The sequence below is a fragment of the Gordionus sp. m RMFG-2023 genome, chromosome 3 (assembly GCF_954871325.1).
Source record: "Gordionus sp. m RMFG-2023 chromosome 3, tfGorSpeb1-WG-v2, whole genome shotgun sequence".
Classification (NCBI taxonomy): domain Eukaryota; kingdom Metazoa; phylum Nematomorpha; class Gordioida; order Chordodea; family Parachordodidae; genus Gordionus; species Gordionus sp. m RMFG-2023.
In genome coordinates, this window is record NC_088777.1 from 9,302,644 (window position 1) to 9,326,428 (window position 23,785).

At 28.7% G+C, this 23,785-nt stretch overlaps 1 protein-coding gene across 1 annotated transcript; it reads right to left on the reverse strand.

Annotated features, from left to right (window-relative positions):
- Positions 1-448: 448 nt before the first annotated feature.
- LOC135926335 (uncharacterized) lies at positions 449-13,352 on the reverse strand. The gene is made up of 7 exons (XM_065462174.1): positions 13,244-13,352; positions 4,208-4,580; positions 3,802-3,932; positions 2,344-3,577; positions 1,562-1,676; positions 978-1,475; positions 449-813 (listed from the first exon to the last, which is right to left on the reverse strand). The coding sequence occupies exons 4-7, from the start codon at positions 3,034-3,036 to the stop codon at positions 533-535; spliced, it is 1,587 nt and encodes a 528-aa protein (XP_065318246.1). The 5' UTR covers positions 3,037-3,577; positions 3,802-3,932; positions 4,208-4,580; positions 13,244-13,352; the 3' UTR covers positions 449-532.
- Positions 13,353-23,785: the final 10,433 nt, after the last annotated feature.

Below are 23,785 nucleotides of genomic sequence, written 5' to 3' on the forward strand. Positions count from 1 at the left end.
ATAAATAGGCAGTTAATTAAAGTTTTTATAATTATATATATATATTATCTTCAACTTAACACAGGTAGGTCATTTTACATATCTGCAGCTGGTTGTAAATTATAGAAAGGGAAGGGATAAAAATTAAAATGAGGAGTAAACGAATGAAAAAAAACTAGATAAAATAAGAATTATTAATTAAATAAATATATTTATGTGAATTAAAAAAAACTTTTCTATAAATTATAATTTTTTAGGTTATAATTTAAAGGCATACTATTCTTTTTTTTTAAAAAAAAGGTGATGGATATCTATTTTTGAAATCTTTAGCAAAAAAAAATCCTTTATTTTATAAATTATTAAGGTCGAATCAAATTCAGGATGAATTTATTTATCAAATTTTAATATAAGTGATATTGTTTAAAGTAAAATATATATAAAGATTGCTATCTGAATTTATGAGGTTTAATTGGTTATTAAACACAAAAGGATAAGAAAGTGTCTCAATTAGTCCTTCATAAACACTTCGAAGACTTTGCCCTTCCACTATCCTTCAAATCAAGTCATGCCATTTTGAAACCGGATCTCTAAGCTTTTTAATTATTTCTTCCCAATGTTCCCTACTCGTGGTATTACCTTTTGGGCCTAGAATAACGGAACCAACCGTAAATTTCCTAAAAAGTTGAACCTTGTTTTCAGGATCTAGGGCTACCAAGCACGCGAAGAGTGTAGCGCGCCTCTGTTCATCCGGGTTGAGCAAGAAAAGCATGGTAGGTGTAGGCACACCATCATTGATGGTTTCCTTCTTTTTAATCTTTTTAGTTAAATCTTTGCCTACCGCAAGAATACGTTTAAAAAAAATTTATTAAAATTTAGAAGTATAAAAATTGTATAAATTTAATTAATATATGTTATTACTATTTATCTTAGGAAGAAGAAACATTATACCTCTGGGTGAAATTTTATTTTTTTAAAATATAAAATATGTTAAAATATACTTTCAACAATCTCTGAACGGTAGGCGAAGTCCTTCAATATCGGGCCATTCGAGTAGCCTTGGTCTCCCAGGCCCTCTTCGTTATCTGAAGATGACGAGTATTCCCGAAACTGAAAATTGGGCATGAGAAAGTATTTATTGGTGTTAACTGTAGATCCCTCGTGATTTTCTGGGTCGTCGCAGTCTAGGCTTGATTTTGTATCCGTCCTCAAGATTCCCACCAAGTTATCATCGTCGATTTCCTCGCTGCCAAATTCTTTAGAATTTTGCATTTTTTCCTTATCTTTGTCACCCGATTTTAAAAAAATATTTTTTTTGTTTCGATTAGATATGGACGAAGGAGGGCTATTGGAAATATTGGCACTGTTTAAAACTTTTTCCTTGGATCCATCCTTAACCACCTGGTACATCAGTATTTGAGGGATTATATGATAAGTTGGAGTCTTCTTGATGTTTACCAGTTTGCGGTCTAAGCAGAGTGACACCTTGATATATAAACCTTGAGAAAACAGATTATATTTAAGTTTAACCCAGCCCTTAACAAAAAAATTTTTTATAATGTATATTATTAATTCTTATCAAAACCTTGAATATTTTGCGCGAAGAATGGGAATCGAATGTTTCTAATTTTATCGAAATTTATTTGCAGACGTCCGGATGTTGGTAAGTACCGTAGAGTTATCAAAATTTGACCTTTTGGCTATATTATATATTGCAAATTATTGTAATTTTATATATATAATTAATTAAGCATTTAAGATTAAGAGGAAAAATAGTCTATACATTGTAACTCTTCTACCTGTTATGTGATATCCTTTCAGTAGTCTAGCAAGAGAATCCTGAGATTTCAAGTAGGGACAGGGCAAGCAGGAGTTTAAGTATGTATTTTAAAATTTTTATACGCTATCTTTTTGTTAATATCCCTTAATAAATTTTTATCTCCGATGACTATAATATTATTTTAAAAAATATTAGAGAAATTTTTTTGATATATATTCAAAAACTTATTTTACTTATTTCTTAGTAGTAGTATAAAAAGATGGGAAATATGGAAAACGTTTCCTATATGAAATAAAGTTTTATTAACATCATCGAGCCATTATCCAAATTAACATCAACTAACTTATTTTTAGGGCTGAGATTGGGCCCAACCTAAAATTTTTAATTGAAAAATATAAATGAAATCGCATTAAATAAAATTAATAATTGTTTGTCCTTCTCGCATAATTAAATATTATTTTATTTTAACCAAAATAAATTAGCACGCCATTTGCTATTAAGCCAAATCTCTGCTCAAATTAAAATAAAAAAGTTAGCCAGAGCCCGGCCCATTTTTTGCTAAAGAATTTTAGAGATTTAAATATAACCTTGGTGCGCGAACTTAGCTTCTTAGTTAATGTTATTGGGTTGTTAAACTGGTCGGGTGTAAAAACGGAACTCATATTAATTTTGCAATCTTTAACGTTAGCATCCATTTTTCCTGTACCCTGTTTAATACTATCGTTACGCATTTGTGGTGACGCTACCGATGTCCATTTAAGTTTCAATGGGTACTTAAAATTTTTACTCAACAGTTGGCCTAAGTTCACGATAATCTCCCCATTTTCGTTAAGTCCCCCTATTTTGGTTTTGGCAAACAGGATCAACCTAAACACGCAATGATCCAATCTGGCTTGAACAGTTTGTTCTAGCCATTCGCTACCTTCTTTCCACAATAATTCATCATCTTTTAGGCTGTTCCTAATATCATTATCCGCTGAATTCAAAATATTAAGCATCTTTTGAGCATTGGCTACCTTATTCACATCTTTAGTTATTTCCATCAATGGGAAATGATAAGCCACGCATTCGTCAAATACAGTAGGTGTACTATCACTTTTACAATTATGCATATTGGTTAGGAAAAAATGGCGTGAAAATATTTGATTTGGGGACGCTTTTTTGCCACATGTGTTGATTTCATCTGATTGGCTGCCTTGATCCCGATCTATGGTTGGATGGTCGTAAGATACGTGCACATGGTCATGTGACTCATAGTAGACTCTTTTGAGGATTGCCATAAGGTCTGACCTATATTTTGGCGGGTGAACATTTTCTAACAAGGTTAAATGGTGAAAGACTCGATGACGGCATTTCTGCGAATGAAACCATCTTTTTTTTATGACTGGTTGAATTTGTTACTGATAAGGTTCCATCTGTAACATTAGTCGTAGCATCTAGATCATCGTAAGAGTTGCGCTTGTAGAGTTTAAGTTTGTCTTCTATAGAAATTAATACAGCAGTTTTCATTGGACTTGAAAAAAAACGATTTGTTATATCCCAACATTTCCTAACTGTTATATTTAGAAATAAACCGGTATTAGGCCATTTATCCAGGTTCGATTCTAGTTCGAGGATTAAGTTGGGAACATCCATTTGAATCGTGAATTGAGCATAACCCCTGAAAAAGCTTCCCCTTTGATATTTGCGCTTAAAACAAGATTCATCATTATGGATTTTTTCTTTAATTCCTTTGTTCCATAATGCCTCGAAGGGCTTAGTCAAGCATTCCTTTAACTTACTATTGCTAAATTTCAGTTTCGAATCCGCCTTTAAAGGAATCTGTTACGAAAATTATTTTATCATTTAAAATGTTTTTTTTTATTAGTATAAATGAAAATTAGCAAGAAAATATAATGAAAAATTTATATACTATACTTAAAATTTTTTTTTTATAAAAAAAATATATACTTATAATAGAATTTTAATAGAGCCATATAGCCGCTGATGGTTACATGGAAAATTTTAGAAGTTATTATTGAGAATAAATATCCATAAAACTTTACTTTTTCTAAATCTTCCAGAGAACTATTAGTACTGGAAAATTCTAATTCATCCCCTTTTGCCCTCTTCCTTCCATTACGATTTAACCAGGATTTATCACTAGCAATTCCAGCAGAAATCATTGGATATTTTTCTCGAATAAATATTTAATATATAAATGTAATCATTTAAAATGGCATTTATTTTTCATATTTTTTCAGGATGTATATAATAAACCTATTTTTTTTGCTCCAAAAAAATATATGTTAAAATTATATTTGTATTATTCCCCCTTAAATTCCGTATTAAAAAAACTGAAAATGACTTAAATATTAATTTATTTTCAACCTCCACCCCCCCCCCCCCCCCCCCAAAAAAAAATAAACTTTACAAATTATATAAATACAATCTATAAATAAATTATAATACTTTTTTTTCCTAAGCTATCAATCGAATCATAACTCCCCTTTTTTCTTCTACATTTCGCAAAGGCTACAATCAACAAATACAATATAAACAGAGATATAACGCATATCACTACTACAGATGCTACGATGATATAAAGGTTAGATGGGGTGGTCACTGATGTCGCCGACTTAGAGGTGTAGATTAGAAGAATGAATAACATTTAAAAACATAAGATTCCTTCCAAATGAAGAGCTTATTTTAATAATATTATTTTATTTTTTATCCCAAATTAGATGTTTTCTTCATGACGTTAGCTGGTAAAGCAAGTAGAAAACTCCGATGTCTTATGGGTGAAAGTTTTTCATTGCTGGTTTGATGGGTGCCTAAATGTAGCCTGTGATTTAAGATAATAAAATGGATTATTATGTAAATTAGTAAGTCTATTGACTAAGATTGGAGGGATGGGGTATCCGATGACACAGGAACTCTCACATAAAATTGGTCAAATATTTTAAAAATCTGTTTCTTAGTCTAGTTTTAAATTCGACAAATATCTTATTTTTCATCTTTGCGGGCTGTACATAGATGGGTTGGGTTAATAGGTATTTATTTATATAAAAATTGATAGATTTGAAAAGCCAAGTAAATTATATAGTAAACTGGTAAGTATTGGTAGTGGCTCAATATTGGCGAATCGGCTCAATCTTCAGGCGCTTGCTGGAGAAAATTAGTTAACATTAATGTGTTTTAATTTATATTCATTTCTTTCAAATTTGAGCTGCTATCTTTTTAAGAAAACCTCAGAGGCCAAAGTGTTAGTTTTCGGCTAAAACTTGTTTTATCCGATTTTTTGACCGGCTAAAAAATGACTTAAACGGCTAAAAATATAGTAATTACCCAACAGGTAAGGTAAAAAGAGTGATTTATTAAATTTGCGGTATCTTCTTTATATTCATTACCACTAGAAACTAAATAATATAAAAATTGTATTATAATAAATTTACAATTATGCAAATTACATTATATTGATAGTTAATTGTTTCGAAATTTAATTTCTTCGCTCTAAAACTCATAAAAGGAAAAGCTTTCCAATTATATTTTTTTGTAAATGTCTTTTCATACAATCCTTCACAGCAACACAAGTTTCGCTAGTTGCATACTCAATATTAGCAAATAAGTTTAAAATCATAATAAATATTATCCTGTGGTAGATTTGTTTTACTAATATTGCCCTTTGACATTGTTGTAGCACTACTTGTCCACCATACAACCAGAAATAATTTACAAATCATTTAAAAAAATATCTACCTTAGCTCATGGCTGAGGTTAGCTTTTTTACAGCTCTCACTAATACTTTTACATAATTTGAAAAATATGTAATTGTATTTAAAGAAAAGTTAAAAGTTAAAAAATAATTAGGATTAGGAGGGGGGAGGAGGGAGGAGGGGGGATGTTAGTATGTAAATTTTTATTCCTAATGAGATTATTATATCATACCCCCATTTTAGGAAAAGAACGAGATAAAATTAAATTTTAAATTTCATCTATTTTAAATAATTGAAATATATTATATTTAGAGACATTAAAGGAACTTTCCGGACACGTTCTGGGAATAAGAACTTTGAGGAAATTATGGAACGCGGAATGGATTGAGAACGTTCATTCTGGCAAAGATTCCTTTGCTCTCCATTACAAAATTATTAGTCATTATGACTTTCCAATTCCCAATTTTTCCCACCGATCAGATCGAAAATGTTTTCAAAAACTGATCCTTTTTTTTAAAAAAATCGTTCATTTTTATATAAATATGGTTAAATATGGTTGCAGGAATAAAACATAGTTTTTTATGCAATTGATTCATTATTTTTTTAAAAAAATGAGTCGATTTTTAAATGATATCGGATCGATCTCCCGATTTTTATCTAAAGTGACCAATATCTCTGCCGATTTGATATATCGGATAGCTCTAAATAGAAATTTTCATGAATTGTGGAACGGAATGGAAAAGCTGCCAAATTAATTCGAATATTAACTCTTCATATTATCATTTATATGAATGGTTAAATTACTCCCTTAATTCTAGCCCTCCCTGCTTTTCTGTCAATCACCATATCTATTCATTAGGGTTAAGCTACGTAAATCTTATACAACATCATTTCATTTTTTTTATTTTAGTGCCCTCATCTAAGTTTAACTCCAACATAGCTAATTCTTTTCAAATATAGCATGACGTACTTTTCTTTTTCTTAGCCTGAATTAGAGTGATCATCAACGTTTTAAGTGACTTACTTTTTCGCAAGTTGCTAACTTACCCAGCAAACATTAATTACTCTCATTTTGGTTATAATTATAACCTTTATCTCTGCTTTTAACGCAGCCTCTTTAAAAATTTTAAAGAACTCGTCAAAGAGGCAAGTATGCATTAATTAGAACCTACACACGCAGTTACTATAAATTCAATTAAGAGTATCATTCAGACTCTGAATTTAAAAGCATAGAAGCAATCTATAAAATATGCCAGAGAACAAAGACTTTTTGCAGATATTGGCGTAAAAAGAAAGAACATATATTTCAGATAAACTGTATTAAAATATTATTTTTTAAAAAATAATATGATCGATATGAATTTGTCAATCAAATAAAATGAAATACACATTTTACCTAAGATTCTATTTGAAGGAATAAAAAGTAACTGTTGAAAAAAAAAATTAAAATTATAAAGATAAAGATAATAGGGTAAAAAAAAATTCTTTCTTTCTTTCTTACTTAAACTCTATCTCAATTTATAATTTATGAAATTGATTTTTTTTTAAAATTGTATTACATGTCTTTTTATATTATTTAACAAAAAAATTCAAAATTTTTGATTAAATTTGAAAAATATAATTAAAATCAAACGTCCTTGATGTCCTTATATATTATTTTTTAAACCTAAAGATAAAAGAAATAAAGAATATGCAATTTTTGGACCATTTATATCAGACAAATTAACATTTTCATTAAAAAATTATTAATCAAATTTTTCTTTCTTTTTTGAAAATTAATAATTATATAATCAAACCGTTAAAGTGAAACCTGTGTGGTGATTTATGGTCAAATTAAGGAGATACCCATATAAAGTATAGTTACAATTAAAGAAATTTGTATTATTTAAGATAGTTTGACTGGAGTTAAACACGATCATATAAATGAATAATTTTTATTATTAGTAATACCAAAATTTACATGGTTAAATAACTAAGATATGTTTTTTTTATCCATATCTAGATAAAAAAAAATATTCATATGTAAAGATTACCATCAAAAGCTAATTTGGTTCAAGGGTAAAGGGTTTGACAACATTTATTTTTCATTTTAAATATTAAAAGTAAAATTCTAATTCAATATAAGATAAATATATAAAGGATCATGCAAAAAAAAATATATTAATTTATTGAAAAATCAAGTCAGTTTGGTTTTGGGAACTCTACCTCTCTTTTTTTGGCCAGCTAGTATTAGTTTAGCCAGAGCTTGGAAACGTTACCCTCGAAACTGAGACAAATCTAGGAATGGAACTAGGACCAACAACTAGGTATGTGAACTCAAACCAGGGTTCCAAAAACAAGGACCGATTTATGGAAAACCCATAGAATCCGGGGTAACATAGACACTGGGCGGGTTCAGACCTCTTTTGAGAAATCGGGTCTGATGAGTTCCACTTATAAAAATTGCACGCTAAATTGGGTTTAAAGTTTCTGAACCATTATTTTGGTTCACCTGCCGAACACTCTTTTAAAATTTATAAAATCGAAACCAGAAGATATTATAAAATTTTTAAGGAACCAAAATTGTTTTAAAATTATTTGTGATTCATTTTTAACAAATGATTAATATTATCATTTTCATTATTGCATATTGCATATTTTAATTTATTTATAACTAGTGCTATAAAACATTTTTTTCAAAAGCGAACGCGTTTTGCGTTAATCGTTCATTGACAAAAATCGAACGTGTTCACGTTCGTTCAAAACTTTATTAATAAATATTTTTCAAAAATTTTATTTAATATTTAATTTATACGATATATATTAGTCATGTCTAAAATTAAGAGTTAAAACCGAATAAAAAAATTATTTTATTTATTAAAAAAAATTTCTTATTAATTTTTAACATATAAAATCTTTTATATATCATATAAAAAATTAAATTATTTATAAAATATATAAATTTATATTACTTTAAATTGTGCACAACTATTAAAATTTAAAACCTTAAAGATAATAGCAAAATTTCAAATAATCACACTAAAAATAAATTTTAAAAGATATTAATTATCCATTTATATAAAATATAATATTTAACAATTTTTTACTTTATGAATCTATTCTATTATAAATCATAATAACTTTATAAGCCTATGAAATACAACAGTCTAAAAAAATTATTAACAGGATACTTATAGTTATAATATAATAATATTGCAATCAAGTATCTCTTTAAATTAGAACTTGAAGATTTTGAAACTCATTTGGTTAGGATAGAATTAGTTTATTGAATATATAATGTTACTGTAAAGTATTTATTACATTTGGGCCATGATAATCTTAATATAAAATATAATTAATAATATTCAAATTAATAAACTATACTATGAAATAGTGGCTGGTTAAAAAAATTCAAATGTGATAATGGAAACAGCTGATTAAAAAATCACCCTTTTTTCTTAAAAAATTTGGACAAATATATTTTTAAAAAAACGAACTTCCTTCACGAGAATACAACATTATTTATAACCTATTACACAATCCTTATACTAATCGATTTATTTCGATAAATCTCATTTTAAAAATGATGAAAAGGGATCGAAATGTTTTAATTTTACGATCGAAATTGCCAGCTTCACTAGCCCCCCCCCCCCCCCCCAGTAAAATTTATAATTGGAAAAAAAACAATTTCAAATAAATCTTGTTTTATTGAAAAAAACTGTGCAAAATTTTACCATCTCAAAGAGTTATACAATCTTATATAATACTCCTAATTATAAAAAATCATATATTTAGAAAAATAATCTTAACCTCTACCACCCCCTCCCCCAATTTTTCTCGTAGGACAAAAAGTATGAAACCGCTTATATTTTGAGAGCCTAGTTAATTTTATGAATAACCCCAAAATATAACAGATTTCTTTGATATCTTTGAATATTTAAAAAAAACAATAATTGGTCACAATATTATTAAATTTTGAATAAAAAAAAACAAACAGTTGATTAAAATACATGGAAATTTTGATTATAGATGGCAGAAAGGTTTGAACATCTATTAACAAAGTCTCGAGGTCTGCATAATATTATTTTGGCTAAAAGCATAAATTAAAATGGAAGAATCTAGTTGTTTAACAACACTAGTTAATAAGTTAGAATCCTCACACCCCTCCATATGGTCTTGATGTAGTTAATAAAAAAAATGAACAGGTTTGATGGGAAATAAACAAATTCCCTAAGAAATTTAGAAGCAATGACTCTTACTAAAATCGTAAACGTAGATTTTTTGAATGAAAATTTTATTGATTCAAAATTGAAATTTAAGAAATATTTTAAAATAAAATTTTCACTTAATTTTTTTTATGGCTATAATTAAATTATATTATCCAAAAATAATATTATATATATATAACATTCTTTTTCCCATTTTTTTTTTTCAAAAAAAAATTAATTATTACTAGGGATAATTTTAAAAATTTACTAATTTTTACCGTGGTTATAATTAAATGACCCCAATATATTATCAAGATGTGTTGAATTGTATATTGTAAAAATATCGATTTTCTAAGAAGAAAAAAAGAAAGAAAAGGAAAAAAGAAAATAAAATAAAATAAAAGAAAAGAAAAGAAAAAGAAAAAGAAAAAGAAAGAAAAGAAAGAAAGAAAGAAAAGAAAAGAAAAGAAAAGAAAGAAAAGAAAAGAAAAGAAAAGAAAAGAAAAGAAAAGAAAAGAAAAGAAAAGAAAGAAAGAAAAGAAAAGAAAGAAAGAAAGAAAAGAAAAGAAAAGAAAAGAAAAGAAAAGAAAAGAAAAGAAAAGAAAAGAAAGAAAAGAAAAGAAAAGAAAAGAAAAGAAAAGAAAGAAAAGAAAAGAAAAGAAAAGAAAAGAAAGAAAAGAAAGAAAAGAAAAGAAAAGAAAAGAAAAGAAAAGAAAAGAAAAGAAAGAAAAGAAAAGAAAAGAAAAGAAAAGAATAAGAAAATATACATATAAAGATAAAAATATTTAATAACAGTATTTTATTTGGTTTGAACCAGTTATTCTGTTGGCATTTATTATAAAAAGAATTGCCAATTTATTTTATTATTTCTCCCAAAAAAGACTGTAGAAATATAAAAATTTTGATTTAAAAAAAATGATATATCGTTTTTATAATACTAAAGGTGAGTAAAGTATATAATATTATCATTCATTACATTACAAATTAGGGAAAGTTTTTTTTTATTCTTATAAATTATTAAACCTAATTGCCAAGAAATGTCTATGACTTACTTAATTGTCTCTAATAACTTGAATTTCTAAAATAAATTCAACTGTTCTGAGGGTTTTTAATTTTTCCTATTTGTTATAACTCATGTTCAACTAAAATCATGGGTCAAAAATTGTAGTATGCGACGCACTCTTTATAAGGAATGTGGTAATAAACTTGATTTAAAATTCATAGCATTACATTTATGAACATAAGCGGACAAGAATTTATAGCACGCTATTTAAAAATGGCTGCTTTACAATAATAGGTGTATTTTTAAGTCATGGCTAAGATATAGTTAGATCATGCTGAGTTGGAAATCTTTAATTTAATTTTAGTGTTATATTTGCAAGATTTAAAAAAAATATATATTTAAAAACAATCAATGGCGTAAAGTGGTTGTTGAAAGCCTCTCCATGGAATTGCAATCTTCTCCATGGAAAATATGATTAGGTAAAATTTTATGTGTTTCATAAGACTTTTTATATTGATGTCTAAAAATAAAATTGCACTAATTTCTTTAAAATTTATAAAACCCCTTCCGTAATTTTTAACTTCTATTCCTACTAAAATAATCATGTCAGAAATTTATTCTTCTATTTAAAAAGTACGTAAGATGCTATAATTTAATTTATATGGAATCGGCGTTTGACCTTTTATATTTCCAAGTGTATTCTCATAGTATTAGTATTATCTAACTAAATAACGGCGCTATCTTAGAGCGCTCCAAGAGTAAAGAATCATCTGGTTAATTAATTCATTGTTGATATCCCATTGTCCAAAGATACTACAAGTCTATTTGACTACTTTTATGATATTGCTATTAAATATAAAAGTATCAAAGTTACAGCCAGAGATATCGAGTTTAGTATTTTAAAATACTCTAAAAAGTAATAATGAAAATAAATTTTTTTTATTATAATTGCTATAGTATTTTTATATTTTTAGTATCTTAAATCTTGATACCAATTTTAGAATTTTTTTTTATTCTGCTAATAGTTTTTCTATTTATAAGGATTGTGAATTATTAAACTAGAGTGTATACCAGTTAAGCCTTACATATTGGTCTAAACTTTAGAATTAATGCTAATAAAAGTTTGACAAACTTTATAAATTAAAATTTAAAACTAAGCCCATTGATAAAATTTTCAAGATATATGGCTTCAATTGCATTTTAATTGTACGGCTGGCCAAAATTTTATAGTATATTCCTCTGTTCCATAATGTATTGATTAAAGTACATATGGAAACTAAGGATGTACTAAATATTGGGATAAATTTTGGAATTTGCTTCCAATTGACATATTTTGACAGGATAAATAAAAATAATCATGGAAATGGATATAGAAAAATCTGATTCCTGAAATTCTTAGGTAAAAGTGAAATATTCGTGCAGTACAACGAGCTTTAAAGCGACGAAAGGTAGGATTAATATTCCGAACACAAGACCCCTGATCTAAATCCAATAGATTATCAAATGTAAAACTAATTAAAGACTTTAGTACCTTTTAGATATTTAGCCAAACTTTATAAAGTATGGCCATTATATTTGCAAGAAAAAATCAATTTACCTTTCTATCAGTGGAAGATGAGATTTTTAGGTATATAAAAGGACCGATTCAACATATATATTTAGTTCATTATATTTATAAATTTTAATTATTCCATAAATATATTTTTTTACTCGATATTGGTTTCTTTATTAGAATAAGCAGATTAATATAAAAATAGAATATAGGAAAAAGGATAAGGGATTTTAAAAAGAGGATATCTAAAAATAAAGATTTAAAAAAGGCGGACATCCAGCTAAGTCCAACATAATGGGAACTCATCTAACCCTTTTTTGAAAAAAATAAACATTGAGGGTCTTGAGTTATTTTTTGCCAAATTTGAACATTTTTTATCTTAATTTTCTTTTAAAAAAACGACTCCAATAAAGTTTTAATAATTTTGATATGTAAAAAAAGAAAGCTATAAAACTATCGAGGATATATTAAATAATCAGAGCCTTGTGGGTGCGAAATTTTTGAATTATGTTCCTCCTCCCATTGAAATTCCCCTTTTCCATTCTCAGCGAAAAAAAATAACAAATTATATTTAAAAATTAATTTTAAATTGGTCATTTATGGTTTTCACAATAATTTATTAAATTAATTCACTTTATGCTGGATATTCCTTATCTATAATTGATAATCCTAAGGTAATTTAAAACCACTATGGGGTGTAGAATAAATATTAGCGAATATTATTAAAAGTAAGATAACTCGCCCAAAATCCTACCCCAAAAGTTTGGTAAGAATGAAGGAAGAAGTTTCATAATTTCCCCCTTGGTAAAATCTTGGTTACACCTATGTAGTCTACTATTAGTCTTAATAGTAGTGAGAAGTGGAGCAGACGGGATCAGACAAAAATGGGGAAATTTAACTGGGCTCAAAATTTCTGCCTCTGCAGCTGCTAAATATATATAAATTCTCTTTAAAAAAATTTACCTCCCCACTCTCAAGGCTACCCCTTTTAAAAAACAATTTCGTGTTTATTTAATTAAAAAAAATACATATATTATTAACTATTTTTACTGCAAAAATTAAGAATATATTATGAATTTGTTCCGAAACGATTTTAGATCTTGAAAAAGGAAATAATATGCCGATTAAACGTAATTTTATATTTATTAGATAAGGCATTATATTATTAAATTTTAAAATGTTAGTTTTAAAAATATAATTTTGTCTAAATTTTCTACCTTTTTTAAGGTTATTTTTTATATTTATATTTATGTATTTTTTTTTCCAATAAATAAAAATAACGATTTTCTAAGTAAAACTTCCAGCTGATTAAATAATTTCATTACACTCTAAAAAAAATTTTGATTTCACAGGTATATTAATAGAAAAATATTTATTTTATATATAGATCAATGCCATATTTAATTAAGTAGAGAACGGCGGGGGAGGGGGGTTAAGAATAATCAATCATTAATGGGTTAGTTAAATCTTAGTTTTAAATATTTATTTTTAAATGGATGGACACTATAATAGATAATATAATAAGTTATTTAGTCATGAGATATATTTTAAAATAAATATTAATTTCTGAAATATTGAAATTGGTTCCAAATATCTTATCCAATTTTTATCATGTATAGTATTTTTATTTATCACAAAATATGTCAACAAAAAATTTAAATACGAAATAAAATTCCAAATTAAATAATATAAAGGTGAAATTTAGTGTAAAATAATAAGAATAGGAAGAAAAAGTGAATCTAGCGAAGGTCTTGTGGAGAGAAGGCTGCCATTAAAACTTTGAAAATTTGCTTTAAGGATATAATGAAGCTTGAGCCCATGCTGTTTCATTGAAATTTGAATTCAAAATATTTTTGGTTAGTATTCTTTTTTCATAAATACTGAGAGGGATAGGATATATAAAGATAGGCACTGAGCCCAGAACATAATGTATAATATATTAAACAAGAAGGAAGAATAATTTATGCGAGAGTAGCAAATCAAGAAGGTCACCAAACCTAAGAAGGATATCAAGAGTAGAATGGAGGAAGGCATTGATTGCCATTATTCCGCCTACTGGGGAAGATGTGTTAGCTTCTCCTTGGAGGTAATTTTGAAATTGTGTGGATTTTGATCGGAGGAGTTTACCTGCACAAATTCTGATTTTTTGGGGTTGAGAGACCAACAGCGCATCTCATTTCCTTGATAATATGTACAGCCTTATAATTTTCCAATTGTTGTCCACTAATGATTCTGTCATTAATATAACAAACGTGGAGTGAAAGTGAGCATTCTGAATTAATGGTTAGAATTATATTATTGATTGAACAATATAAAAGGGATCCTGATCACCTCGTTGTTGACCTCGACTGAGAGTATTTTTTGAGAGTTGAATTACAAATTTGATAGAAATTGGTAGCAAGAATAGATAAATTTGGTGTAGCATGGGAATGATGAGCTCGCTGAATGCAAGAATGAGTTGCGGGATGTACGCATTAACAAAATCAATTTTGATAAGTGTTTCATTTGTGGGATTTTAGGTTTCTGTAAGACTATAAGTCTGGCTCCAAAAAGAATGGGGAGACAAAGCTGGAAACATTACCATATAAGATTCTGTTACACAAGTTTTTTAACAAAATAAACGATTTATATATGTCAGATGCAATATGTTTTTCCAGGCAATGTGTTATTATTTCAACTTTGAATCATTTTTAAGCCACTTTTTTAAATTTAAAAATGGGATTTTACCAGAAATCAAATTTTTCTTACAATTTATAAGATAGACGTATAAACATGCTGAAACAGATTTCCTCTAAAATCATATTTTTAAATTTTAAAAAAGCACTTCAAAAATTAATTTAAAGTTGAAAAAATGACACATTGCTGGAATAATATATCAATTAAAACTACGTTTTCCATAAGGCTAGTAGAATTATCTAATTAAAATTCGACTAATAATTATTAACAGTATAACTTAAAACTACTATACCTTCTTTAAAGAAATTTTCCCTCTGAGGTATGTAAACATCCTACTAAAGCAACTATATCCAGAGCACGTAGTACTCTTAAGTTTTTTTATCGGGATGGGTAAATAAAAAACTAAAATACTAGAGTAATCTAAAATGTGCGCTAAGACCTCCTTTCGTAATAATTGGTTTAATTGTATTTGTAACATAATTTATCTCCAAAACCTCTAATTTATTATTATCATAAGCACCAAGCTCTTTACAAGCCGTTACTTTTGGCCGTCTAACTCGTATAAATTTGTTTTATATTAATTGATACTTGAGCCGTATAATCTTACGATGGACTTACTTTGGGCCAGGTTGGTAGTATTAAGCTAAATTTAAGCTATTATTTTCCATAACATTTATTTGAGATTTGTTGAGGGGAGGGGAGGGGGGCTATAAAGAATCCGAAATTTTAGCATATTTTACAAGGGTATATCAAGGTTGAGCAAATCCCTTTATGTGGATGGTCACATTTAAAATATCTATTTTTTATAAAATATTTTCCATTTAAGTTATCATCATAATAATAGATGTTTCTGTTAAGGCTTTGATTGTTGTACAAATTTCAACTTTAATCTTTTTAAACTGCTTAAATTTATTAATTCCTACTTGAACTACTCGCTTCAACCTAGTATTTTTCCAGGGCCAGGACAAAGCGCATCATCTTAATATTTATGAGCATTTTCTGCGTAATTGGTTAGGAGGTAGTTGTCCAAAGCTAGTATATTAATCTCATAGCCACGATGATAGCTTCCTCAAAATTTAAACTCCAGTCATAATTTTAATCCGTTAGCGTAACTGGAGAGCATCTGAATCTAGTAATTTTTCTTTAGCTTACTAACGTTTCCGTGTCTTTGATTATATTCTCTTTTTTTTTATCAGCCACATTCTCTTACCATTATAAATAAATAATATTTTACGTGTTCGTTATTGTTTACAATTCCATACATTCAATATATTTTGGTTTAACATGGCATTAGGAACTTTATATAATTTTTAAAAATGAAAATTTGAAATTAAAAATGATAAAAAAATTTTGAAACACAAAATATTTAATAGCGAATATAATATTGTTAAAAAAATATTATAGAATTAAACATTATATGATGATTTAAAAAATTAATCAAAATATAGTTCATAAATGAAAATGTAATTTTTTTTCAAATACTCCAATTTTTCAATTATTTGTTCTTTATTGAGAATTAATTCTCGATGTATATTAAGTTATTCCATTCAATCGGTTTCAAGATATCTTACTTTTGAGATAGGATTTTCCGTAATGCAGAAAAGGTATACTTTCATTTGTGTTTGTATGAATAGGTATTGTTGCCAAAATATACGATTCATATATTTGGAAAAAACTTCAAAATATATTTTAAAATATGCAATGTTATGTTGTGTTTCTTGGAAAATTATTTACTAAAATTAATCTTTCATACCAAGATTTAAATTTCGAAATAAATTGCCTGTAGATGCATTTATATCCTCTTATTAAAATTTAGCTAAATATTTGATTTTTTCATGTCAAGATTTAATATATTCTCAGATGGCTTTTTTGGCAAGTATTTTGCAAATTAGATAAAACCGTTTGATCAATCACATTCATTCCTTTAGTCAAAAATATATTCTAAAGTAGAAAACGGTTATCTCATAGTATTCTCAATTAATCCACAGAGATTTTTTAGGTACAAGTCGAAACTTATCTCAAAATCACATAATTTTGCTTTCCCCTCAATGATCATATTAATCTAGTAATTGGCCAATTCGATATTAACTTTTAATTTTCCAAGTTGTCATATATAATCATATTCAAGATTCTCATAACCTCAGAATCCATATAATTTTTTTTTGAAAAAATTGCACAAAATTGTTGTATAATAAAATTATTTATTAATACATTCCAATGCAAGCAAAAAAAAACTGACATCTTGAATCTAGTGTAGCACCCTCAGATGAAATATTTAAGTCAGGCCATTCTGATATTTTTCCAAGGGCACTTCTTGATCAAAACATGCTTACATCTTGATAACGAAGGCTACAACTTGTTGGATAAGCTTGTTGCGTCTTTTTCTTCTTATAGACAAGAAGTTTCAGAAATAATTTTATTCATAAAATTCCGCTTCTTTATCTGATTCATCTAGAAATGTTGCCTATTCATAGCAATAAGTAGATATAAATAAAAGAGAATTTATTTGGTTAATATATCTTATATACATCAATGTTTAGGGTTTAAAAAGAAGTAATTATACTTTAAATTTTCGTGGGATAAAATATTGATACACAAGGAAGAAATATATAAATTTTACTCCGTGCTAAAATTAAAAATAGAATATAACCTATATGAAATAGAATAATTTTGCAATTCACAATTAATGAAAATTTAATCTGCTACTTTTTTGGGCACATACTCTATGTGATAGTTATAATATTCAAAATTTTGTAAATATAGTCTTATCGGCATTTATATGAAGGAGAAAAAATTGGACGCAACATACCTGAGTTTTATCTTCTGAATATCAATTATTTATGACATAATCATTCGTATTTTTTTTGGTCTGGTTGGGGTTTAAATCCCAAACCACCTATGACACCGTTGAATACGATTCTAAAAAAATCAGATATTTCGTAAATATTAAAAATTTGTTAAAAATCTGGGACACAGAAAAATAGTCGTAAATTTGATAAACCTCTTCGAAATTTATACTTATATATATATACTTTTTTTATTGTTTGTTAAGATGCATTAAACTGCTAGTTTCCATAAACTTCTGTAAAAAAAAAGGTGTATTACATTAGAAACTTTTTAGCACTTATCATAGAATCCTACATAAATTTGGCTAAATTTATTTATTACTTTGATTGTTTAATCGAAGGAGAAAGGGGAAAAAAATATAAATTTTAATTTCTCTATTATTTTTTTGCAACATTTTTATTATATATATATAAATGTTTATTTTAGAAACATTGTTTATGTCATAGATTTTTCATTTTATTTAAGATGTCCTATCCTTCCCACGATAATATAATTATATTTAATTAGCTCTATGATAGAATTTAATCAATTTAAATCTCAGGATTTGACAATTAATAATGGCCTTTAAGAGTATTATTTTTTAAAAAAGAAGCAAACGGTTCTTAAAAAGTCGATAATTTTTTTTTAAAAAATAAACATTATCAATGTCACTAAGAGTTCTTTATTAATGATCAAAAATGCTTGCTTTAATAAAATATAAAAATAATAATATTGATTTTTTTAATTTTAAAACGTTACCACGTCAAAACCTTACTCTTTCGTAAGCAATAACGTCTTACCCCTCATTCACAGTTAACGCGTATTAGCGGCGGAGTATATAAAATATGCTTGTATTTTTGTATTCACGCCGCGAATTCGTGTTAACATTACAGAAATTACTATTCTTTTTTTTTTGCTGATACCGATTTCGACATCATAATTTCGATATTATCAGTTATCGAGTTCGATATCTGTTACTTTATAAATTAAAATTAAAATAACAATCTTTTTTTTTTAAAAACTTCAAATTCATCAATTTTAATATATTTTTATAAATAATAAATTTTAAGATAAAATTAAATATTATATTTCTTATTTATTTCCTTTTCTTCTTCTTTTTCTTTCCTTCTAATGTTGTAGATACAACGCTGAGCTAGCTATTCCTCTACGTAGTAATGCAAAATCGCAAATAACTCAATATTTTATCCAGAAAAATATTAAACAAGCCCAAACCTTTATGCTCATAGATGACACAAAGGTTTTAGTATCTATTAGTGAAATCTTGAGGCTTAAGCAAATTTCTATCACTAAAATATTGAGTTAACAGTTTTAAAATCGGCTCAAATGGAGCCATTTTACATCACTATTTGTACGCATATCATTTCGAAAAATTTTAACGTAGATTGGATTCTAATTCGAGTAAGGAAAATAGTTTACACCCCATAAACTTCTGATTTTTTTAAAAATTATTATTATGGTGAAGGACTTGGCTAATTTTAATTTAAAACTTTTATGCTTAGTAAGTAGTAAAGTTGAATGATTTGAAAATACTAATAATTTTTTTGAATTTTGAACAAGTCATTTTTTTTTAAATCATATAATCTTATTATGTTGAAACTATCTTGTTATGTTAAAAATATTTGGAGGAAAAATGATTAGAATATTAATAGGAAAGACGATTCTATAACTGACATTTTTAATTCTTCATTAAAAATTTTTTATGAACCATTGCGTGATCAGAGCTTATGGCTTTCCAGCCTCCCCATAATTTTTTTTTTACTTTACATCAAACTGGATACTAGAATGAGATTAATATGAAAAATTTATATTATGAGAGCTATTATCATATTTTATATACATTTCCGCGAATTCACGTCAACTGTGAATGCAGGGTGTAACAGTTCAATGTTATTTATCCGTCTATGTGGAAAACAAGAAGGATTGGAGAAAATAAAACCAGGCTTTTCCCGGAGAATTTCAAAAATATATATTTAAATTACTTTAGGATAGTGTAGTTAAACGGCTCGTTTTGACCCGATTTTTAAAAACGGCTAACTCAATATTTTAGCCATAAAAATATTGCCTTAGCCTCAAGATTTCGAGTCTAGACCTTTGTTCCTTCTATGAGCAAATCTTCAGGGTTCGGTAATATTTTTCTGGATGAAGTATTGAGTTAACCGTTTTTAAAAATCGGCTCAAAACGAGCCGTTTAACAACACTACTTCGAGGGAAGGATTTTGATGATTCTTAAATTTAAATTTCAACGTTTAATGAGTTAGAAGAAAAACTATCGATCTGCATTTTTTCAGAAGAGGAGCAACTCTTTTTAATATTATTATTATTATTATTATTATTATTATTATTTTATTTTATTGAATAATAAAAAAGGTCTAAAAAAACTATAGACTGCGGCATCGGCGTATTTCTAATTAGGATTCTAGGGTCAAAGGTTGGACATTTTTAGTTTAACACCTTATTGCACATGAAAAGTATAAATTAGCTTCAGCCATTGTTTTAACTGGTAATTTATACAATTATATAAGTTATAAATAATATTTCTATAATTATTTATATTATAGATCGGAAAAAGTGGACCCGGCCTTTAACTTCTATTCTTTAAAAATAAAAAGGGTTCGAGCAGGGACGGGCCTTGGAATTTTTGAAATATATCTAAATTTATCAATTTTATGTTGGATCATATTTATATCGATCAAAAAAGGTGCCAATGATTATGTAAAATAAAAATATTTAATTTTATTTGTAGAAACTAGACGCCATATGACATATATCTTTATTTTGGGTTAAGGATTATTTCAAACTCGAAAAAGTCAAATCATACACCAATAAACATAACGTCAAAAAACGCCAAAGAAACTCTGATCACAATCTAGTACACGATGCGGTAACATGGCTTTAGGCATACAAAAGGAAACAGTACACGAAATACAAATCACTATGGTACTCTGCAAAACTATAAAGGATGTGATGGAATTAAATATTAATATGAAACAATTTATAAAACTAAATATCAAAAAATTATTTCGCATCAAAGAGAGATATTTCAAATGAGAGCTCACAATCCAAAATTTCGTTCAATTAAAGCACAAATAATATTATTATCAAATACATCTCTAGTAGATTTAACTTACTAAGACAAATTAATTTATTTAAATTCTTGTTTTTCGTGGGCAAAAGCGCTATATATCACGTATCACATATTTTGGGTTTAACAATTTTTAAGAAAAAATTAATTTCTATATATTTAGATAAAACTTTCTTAAAAAAATTTGGACTGGGCTTATTATTGATGAGATCGTTATTTAAAATGGTTAAAATAAAATTTAACATAACTTTATTGGACATATTAGCTATTTTGACATATATTTGTTACTTTTAATTATTGTCTAATCAATACAATTAAGGGAATATAAATTAATTATCAAAAATAAGGTAGAATTTGTCCATTTTAATCAAATTGTGGATTCCAAATATTCCTTACCTTTGCACTTATTTTTGAATTTTTTATTCCATATAACACAGCGTATTTATGTTTCCCCAAAATATCTTTTTATATGGTGTGGAGGTTAATATTATAAAATTCTCTTTTTGCAGATAATGATATATATTTTATTTTTTTTTTTATGTTTACAATAAATTTCTTATACTACTGTTTGGAATAAATTATTAACATGCTTTTATATAAATGTATATATACAAGTAATTTATATGGTAAAATTAATAAAGGTAAAAAAAATATAAATATATAATTTGCGAAAGAGGGTAAGGGATAAAAGAATGGAAACTAGGAAAGAGAAGGGAGAGAGAGAGCATAGACATAGGAGATTATTCAATGGAAGAGATGAAACTTAGGTAGTTAGAGCGAATGATGGCGGTAGCAAATCTTTGTCGTAAGAAAAGGGACTCTTTAGGCTGATCGGTTTTTTCCCGAATCCGTTTGCCTAATTCTTTAAAAAAACTTAGAACTTTGCTACCGAAGGTGGTAAGAGTAGAGCAGGCGATAGGTATGAATAAGAAAGAGGGGTATATGGAACTATATTTGATAGTTTTACGAGTTTCTGCTAGAGCGAGGGCATCGACGTTGTGGTTGGATGGTGCATTTGGGTCTATGCAGGTGAAGTCCCAGACTAGTAGCTGGCCCCTTGACCAAGGAATCAAGGACATTCCATCAGGACGTTTTCCGTCGGATCTAAAAATGCCGGTCGGTTCAAGTCTTGATGGAATGCCTGCGGATTTGAGAGCGCGCAATATGATGTCATTGCAATTGGTGTGCCGTGGAAAACGGCCTCGGCAAAAGCGGCAATGGAGGCAATGTCTGCCCTTGCGATCGACGCTGGTTTCGCAGTGTTTGCATTGGTATGGTAGAACAATTTCGCAATTGAGCCGTAATCCAATGGCAAATCTTAGCTCGTCAGCGGTCAGCAATAAGTCGAGGTTGTTGGAGGGTATAGTTTCCAGAAACTCGTAACCCGATCCTTGGTTTAATTGGTGAAAGACTGTGAGATCGTCGTCATGAAGGCTCGATTTTAGGTAAGCGACGGAGCCTTCGTTGAGTGGAGTATCCCAGTCTCTCTGTAAACAGGAGGAGGGTCGAGGAGTGTTTGGGACAACGGAATTGTCCCAAATGGTCTGGGCTTCAGCTAATAATGGGTCAGGAAAGTGAGAAAGCTGGCTAATGTGTGAGTCAGATGAGAGGCGGGAGGCGATGAATCCACTGATGGAAAGAGTTAAAGGTGAGCGTAAGCCGATGCCCCCGAGCTTGCATGGAAGTGATGCTTGTAGCCATGAATTATGGTTGAAGCGAAGATTAAGGATCTCTTCGGCAAGAGATTTGACGGAAGTTTCAAATGATTTTAGTGAGTCGGGAAATTTAAAGATTGAGGTGGATCGAAGAGCGTAAAGAATTTTAGGAATGTAGTAAAAGTTTTTGAGGAGAAAAAAAGCTTGATGGCGAGGGAGAAATTTAGAGATGTTTTTGAAATGAAGTAAGCTAGATGACGCGTTAGAGAAGAAGTGATTAATGGATTGCAAGCCACCGACAGGTGAGCCGAGATGAGTGAGGGATGATAGCTCGGTTGTAAGGAAGTTATGGGTGAATGGGATGGAACAATGAAGTGGACAGATCTCGGTTTTTTGTTCGTTAAGTGAAAGTCCAATTGCGGCGGAATGTGTATTAATGATGGCGAGGGCCTTGGCGACCTCGTGAGGGGAGCCGCAGAACATTCCGTCGTCGATGTACCAAGTGTGGAGTGGAAGATTGCAGTTGGTAGAAATGTTTTTGACCATTTCGTTGATTCCAATGCAGAAAAGTATCGAGCCTAGAGGATCGCCTTGCTGGATCCCTTCAGATGATGAAAGTAAGTAGTTGTTGAATTGGAGATGAGATGGCTTGGAATAGCAGGAGTGGAAAAATTGGGAGAAGGTGGGAAATGAGTGGTATATTTGTGGAAGAAAGTGGGAACGGCGAATGGAGTTGAAGGCGTTAGAAAAATCAATTTTGACGAGGATTTCGTCGCTAGGGTTGGTTTGGAGATGGATGCGAGTAACGTGTGTGGCTATTTCGCAACCTCCCTGGATGCCAATACCGAGTTGATGGGGTGCTAAAATTAAGGCTGCGTTGTCCTTAATTTTGGAAGCTATGAGTTTAGCAACGAGGCGACGGAATACGGTCCCGATTGCTATCGGCCGGATGTCCTTGTTCGGCTTTTCGAGTGCGATTAATTTAGCGCCGAACAGGAGTGGCCTGATGGATTCGGGAACAGGTCCATGTGCAATTTTGTTGCAGAATGTTGTTAGATTCTGTAAAATAGGGACCTGGCTGACTATGAGGGGGGATGTAAGGTCCTGGAGGAAGATGGGGCGAAGCCCATCATACCCGGGCGAGGAGTCGTGATGAAAGGATAGGATACTTTTGCGCACCTCGACGGGGGTGAAATTAGTAGGAAATATGTTGGGCGGAGGAGGAGGTATGAGGTCACCTCCAGGAGGGTGCTTAAGTTTAAGTTTGTTGTAGCTCTCCTCATTACTGGTTGCAATTGAGTCGTCAGATGCTAGTAAGCGGAGAGCAGATTT